The following is a 6,000-nucleotide window of genomic DNA, read 5'->3' on the forward strand; positions in this document are numbered from 1 at the left end:
TTGGCCTTTTTTCTCTTGAGGCTCAAGGATTGTCATTGGAGTTGGTCCTCAACAGCTAGTAAGTTAAAGGGTAATTTGGCTGCCTTGTAGCGATTGGGTTGCAGATTGTAACCATCTGCAGCCATTGCACATCGACTGTGTACTGTCTAGCTGTTTTTATGAGACTTTTTGATCTCCCTCTGTGATCTCCATGTTAGACCTTCTTTTAGGGGCCTGGGAGATGTTTGTTCCATGTTGGTGACACTGGGCTTAGTCTCCTTAGGCTTGTTTGGGGTTTCTCCCGGAACTGGGGATGGTTCGCGCCCCTTCTCCCTGTGCTTATCTGCTTTTGCGGAGGTGATGTTGAGACCAACCTTTGCTCGAGTGGTTTTGACCTTGAGGTATCCCCTTGCCTTATTGTCCTGAGGCTGTTGGTGAGTCTAGAAGCTCTAGCGTCGTTGCATGACTTTTTAGTGCCTTGGCTCCTTGGAGAGTGGGACTTCAGCAAGGGGTGGTCTCTTCCTTAGGTCGGGACTTGCGAGTTTTTCTCGTTATCCAGGTGATCTAGATATCGTATTTAGTATCCCCTGTAGTCTGGGTTGTTATTCAGACAGGGTGTTTAAGTTTGCGGGTCCTGTTTATCTAAACAGTTTGGCGTTCGGGCCTGTTCTCCCTGGAGCTTCCGGTTGCTGGGTTTCCTTCAGCATTTTCCCTTGTGGATCCCGTTGTGGGTTGTTACCGGACCCAGGCTCCAGGGTTGGTTCGGGGTTCCTCAGTTCCTGGAAACTTGGGCTATGTCCTTTTGCTCTGATTCTTGACCTGGTCTTGGTTGGCCAGGTTTTTCTGAGTGTCGTTGCTTGTTGGAGCTTATGTTGCACCTTAGACAGTTTCCCTTAGTCAGCTTGCCAGTATAAAATTCACTTCTCTACTGGTGAATGGATTTGCAGTGTTACTGCTGCTACTATTGCACATTGGTTGCATGTTAGCAGGCTAGTTTTGGGGGGAATCACTTTCAAGTGGGATTGTTCTCTCCTTTATCCTGGATGGTGCTGCCTGTTAGCCCGTTCCCCTTCTTGGGTGAGAGCTTAGTTTCCTTTTAGAGAGAGGTGGTCCTTTTCTTAAGGCTTCTCCTGGTTCCATTTGGAGTCTTACTGGCTCTGCGTCAAGACTAAGTGGACCTTTTTGCTAGATACTTTGGGTCTGCAGCCCTGTTGTCTATTCTATGTAGTCGGGTTGCACCCGTGCTCTGTTGGATTGGCTGTGGCCATTCTTTCGCTCATTTTGAGCCGGTTTTGGGGTGCTTCTGTTTCCCTGTTTCAGACATGCCGTTGCTGGGGTTCGCACCCGGTTGGGAGTGGGTTCTGAGAGCCGTTGTCATCTTCAGAGTCTAGGTGGGCTAGCTGTGCAGCTAGTTCTGCATTCTCATGCTCTGTGACTACTCTGTACTGTATCAGACTGAGTTTTGCTAGTTTGTTCCCTGGCGAGGTCTCCTCAGCCTTTCTTCCTTTTGAGGTTGATAAAATGAGCAGTACTTTGTGTCCCTTAAAGTGGATTAGCCACATTCACATAGTAGCTAGCTGGCTACCTAAGCTTACCAACAGAGGGTCTAGGATTGCTCCACTTCGCGTTCGGGGGGGTCACTCTTCTTCTTGGGGGACCTCGTGGAGGTTATGATCCCGTTTTTTTGGATGAACTGTGAGTAGGTCTAGCAACCTGGATTGCCTAGAAGGTGCCCTCTGTCTAGGAGTTGGCTTTTGCTCTCCGCAAGTATTCCCTATGTCATCCTGAGGATGGGAGCATGTTCTGGACTTAAGGTTTTTTCGTCTGGGTCTGTTACAAGTTTTTGTAGCATATTACTTCTGTGTTCCAATTTCAGGACTCTGTGAGGACTCCGTCCTCTGTTGTCCTTGGTGCTTTGCACGATGTTGGAGAGAACTTTTCTCTGTTTCTATGCCCGCTCCTACACCTCCCGTTTCCTTGGTCTAGGCGTAGTCTTCCCTTTTTTGTTGGGTCCCATTTGAGCCTTTGTGCCCTGGGCTCGCTCTGAGGGATTTTCTCTTTCTGGATGTGACCTTTCGGTCTTTTCCTTAATTTCTCCTGGCCTTCTCCCTTTGAGAGTTTAGGCTGGTCTTCCCTTCTTTAGTGAGGGATGTTTGAGGAGGAACCATCGGTTGGGCGATGGTGTCTCTTGGAGGCTTGTTGGCTCAGTTGCGTCCATTTTTGCGGTCTCTGGCTTGGCTCTGGACTACCTGCGGGTCTGTGTCATTGGGGCTTTTCCTTTCAAAGTTTCTCTGCTTTGGGCGAAGCTGGGTTTTTTTTTGTGGGTAGTGGTTTCAGGCTTGGTGCCCTTCAGTGTCTATATCTTGGGTATTGTTTTCCCAAAAGCAATGAATGCAGCTGTGGACTCTTTCCATTTAAGAAGAAAAACATAAATTATGCTTACCTGATAATTTTCTTTTCTTCTGATGAAAAGAGTCCACAGCTCCCCACCTGTAATTTTTATGTGGGGCGTCCTTATTTATTTCTTCTGGCACCTCTCACCCTGATATTTCTTCTACTGTTTCTTGTTCCTCGGCAGAATGACTGGGGCATGAGAGGAGTGGGAGGAGTATTTAAGCCTTTGAGGCATATTTAAGAAATGTCTTGCGGACCTGATCCTACAGTGCGGATCAGGTCCGCAAGACATCGCTGAATGCGGAGAGCAATACACTCTCCGCAGACTCGCAGCCAATGGGCCGCCAGCAGGGAGCTGTCAATCAACCCGATTGTACTTGATCGGTTTGAATTGTTGCGATTCCTGTCCGCCTGCTCAGAGCAGGCGGACAGGGTTATGGAGCAGCGGTCTTTGACTGAAGACTCGCAAGAAACACGGGCCGTCAAGCTCCTTTCGGAGCTTGATAGATAGGCCCCTTTGGCTGGGGTTTCTTTGCCTCCCCCTGGTGGCCAGGTTCTTATTTCCCCAAAGTAATGAATGCAGCTGTGGACTCTTTCCATCAGAAGAAAAGAAAATTATCAGGTAAGCATAATTTTATGTTTTTTCATTATTAACAGAACAGCAAACAAAAATGCTGATTCTCCATACCTTCTAGTACTGAGTATAAACATTGACTGTATAAGCAGCAATAAATAACCTTATTTAATCTCAGAATTATTAATTAATTATCATAATGCTTATGGATTTTTCGTTGCTGGCCTAAGCAAGTCAATTTAAGTGTTGTTTTATGTGACAACCTACATAGTACGTGCTTAGTGCTTGTTTCCGCCCCCCCCCCCCTCCTGCCCCTAGAAGTTGTTTCCATTGGTTGGTTTTATCTTTATAATCCGATTAATTTGATTTGTAAATTCTTCACCCATATATTCAACAAATTTCCCCCCATAGCTTGATATATCTGTTGGTTTTATCCAGGTTAAACCTTTTATAATCGTATGCTTTCAGTACTGCATATCTCATCGGTACCTTCTTAAGCTGGCTAATAGTCGGGGGTAATATCCTTTTTCATATGAGGACAATGAGTGTGTTGTATGCTGTCTTTAGGGGATAGGGCCACCTTTCCAGTAAATACATTACAGCGGTGATTGTCATTTTATGGCAAGTATCAATGACATGTTATGCAAGTCATCACTGGAAAGAGCTCTCCTCTTTTCAAAATGGGGTGTCATGCCCCTCTGTTTTAATAAGTTTATAAAGGCTATAGATGTGCCCCCTACCTTTCTTTAAGTTTTAATTTTGTGCCAACTTTAAAGGGCACCTGGGACCTTATTTGAAAGAGGCTCTACTAAATGTGTCTCATTCCCCTCTGCCTAAACCAGTGGAAATGACATTGCTCTATTTGCTGGTGAACACAGGTTCTTAGTGATCACCAGCAGACTAGGGGGACAAGTGATTCCAAAAGAGAAGAGGGTCTTCTTTCCTTTCAAATGAGAGGTCATTTGTCTGCTGTTGCTTAGGAGATTGCACGTACCTCTGGTTCTTTCTCATTCCACCCAGGAGATGAGTAAACTGCTTCTGTTCACGAAGACACTTTATCATCCTTTGCACAGGGAAAGGAATGTGGAGGATGAGACTTTACATAGACTTTACATTATAAAGGTCACTGTCCCTTTAAGTGAACATAATTAACATATTTATTCATAAAATATAGGATCTAGTTTCTCAATCATAAGCTTGAGTGAAGAGACCATAGTATATGCAGTATTTACATAGTCCAATCTGTTTTATTTCGTAAATGCAGGGGTTTTCCAAAACCACCACCATCAACAAATGCAGTACCATAGTTCAAGTCCTAATTACTTTTTAACAGTTTATCAAGCTAAGGGAAATCCAAGTTGTGGTCAGGTTTGCTGAATCGTACAATATAAATTTCCACACCTTTAATCACTGGTGTCTACAAACAAGGCTAGTAAGCAAATTTAAGAAATACTGCAAAGCAAACAATTATATGCTTTACTATTGAGAGCAAGAACCTTGAAGTAAGCAATACTTTATCAAGTTATATACTATTGATTTGCTGTGCACCAAGTTCCAGTATCAAAGCTTTGATTTTGTACAGATTCCAGGGTAAATATATAACAGGTTGGTGAATCAGGCTTCATCTAAATGTCTTTGTTGTAGTCTGAGGCCTAAAAATAGTTTGTTGGTGGGTTTTTTTTTGGGGGGTTTTTTTTGCTATGCAGATATTTTTTTTTTCCTGGAATTATTAGCACTCATTTGACTTTCTTTGTGTCTGTTTCAGTGCCGAAGGAAGCCACGTTTCCGGACAAAGCAACGGCCGGGACCCACAAGCCCTTGCCAAGGCTGTGCAGATTCACCAGGACACCTTACGCACCATGTACTTCGCGTGAGAGCAGCCACGCCCCACAAAACACGCAAAGGTTTGACTTACTGCAAGAAAAACCCAAGGATCTGCTGCGCGGGTTTCCTGGGAGTTAAAGGGGTGAATCAGGTTCACAAGCACCCCAGCCTACCACTTCCCCGCGTCCCCCCTCCTGGCTCACACTGAAGCCCATGCACAGTGATTGAGGGGAGAGCTAGTCCTGGGAATGGAAGATCTTTGAGGAACACCGCACTATTATGCAATATGAAACCAGCCAACTGCTAGATCATTGTAATGGAGCCTCCACTTGGATGCACTGCATTTGTTTTATCTTTCTTTATTTTACTTTTAAATATTGTATCCCTTTTATGCCTTTACCTCAAATTGCTCTGCAGCATTAGCTGTCTTTGCAAAAATAATAATAATAATGAAATACATAGATATATAAATATATATAATTACATATGTATTCAATATTGGAAGAGACCATAACAAAATAGCGGTGTATATGAATATGTTTTAATACATATACTCACAAAGGCTGCATTTAGTAAGCAGATGATACAGACCACATGTGGTACAGTAGTGTGGCAAAGTCTGCTAAATTCCTTATTAAATGCAGTTATTATATTGCCCAATTCAAGGGGTTTCAGGGAGGTTAATATAAGGGTATCAGTTCCGCTTGCCTTTAACCTCTTAACCCCTTTGTTGCCGTAGGAACAACATGCAATACTCTGGCAACACAGGGGTTAACTTTAGACGCAGTCCATCTTGTATATGTCATAATATGTGTACGTATAATATACACATAGTTGTGAGTGTGGTATAGAAATGAAACACAAGATGATGTGCAAAAAAACTAATGGTTTTTTTTTTCTCTTCCCCATATTGCCTATATGTATATTGCAGTGCTGCTGATGCAGTGCTTTTAACAGTATGTTTTCTTTTCTCTTTTTTTTTCATTGTTATTTTAAAAATTGCTGTTATGTCAAATCTATTTCTACAATTCCTCAGTTTGCAGTTCTTTACCTAACTGTCCCCAATGCTGCAATAGTGTAGTTTCCTAGCAACAAAAACAGGATATCTTCCCAGCAATGAGTTTGTAGAATAATTTCTAGTCTTCTCAAGAAGGTTTTTAATGCCTAGTATAGGTCTATATACTTGTTTCCCATCCATGCTGCTGTTAATGGTAGTGACACAATCTGAC

General features: G+C 43.3%; 1 protein-coding gene across 1 annotated transcript in view; it reads left to right on the top strand.

The window, feature by feature from the left end:
• Positions 1–5,657, top strand: part of LOC128652423 (protein argonaute-3) — a 382,994-nt gene extending 377,337 nt beyond the window's left edge. Inside the window, exon 20 of the mRNA XM_053705360.1 lies at positions 4,713–5,657. Within this exon, the coding sequence (XP_053561335.1) occupies positions 4,713–4,821 (109 nt within the window). The 3' untranslated portion in view covers positions 4,822–5,657. The remainder of the gene's footprint in view (positions 1–4,712) is intronic.
• The last annotated feature ends 343 nt before the right edge of the window (positions 5,658–6,000 follow it).

Source organism: Bombina bombina, chromosome 3 (genome assembly GCF_027579735.1).
Source record: "Bombina bombina isolate aBomBom1 chromosome 3, aBomBom1.pri, whole genome shotgun sequence".
Lineage (NCBI taxonomy): Eukaryota > Metazoa > Chordata > Amphibia > Anura > Bombinatoridae > Bombina > Bombina bombina.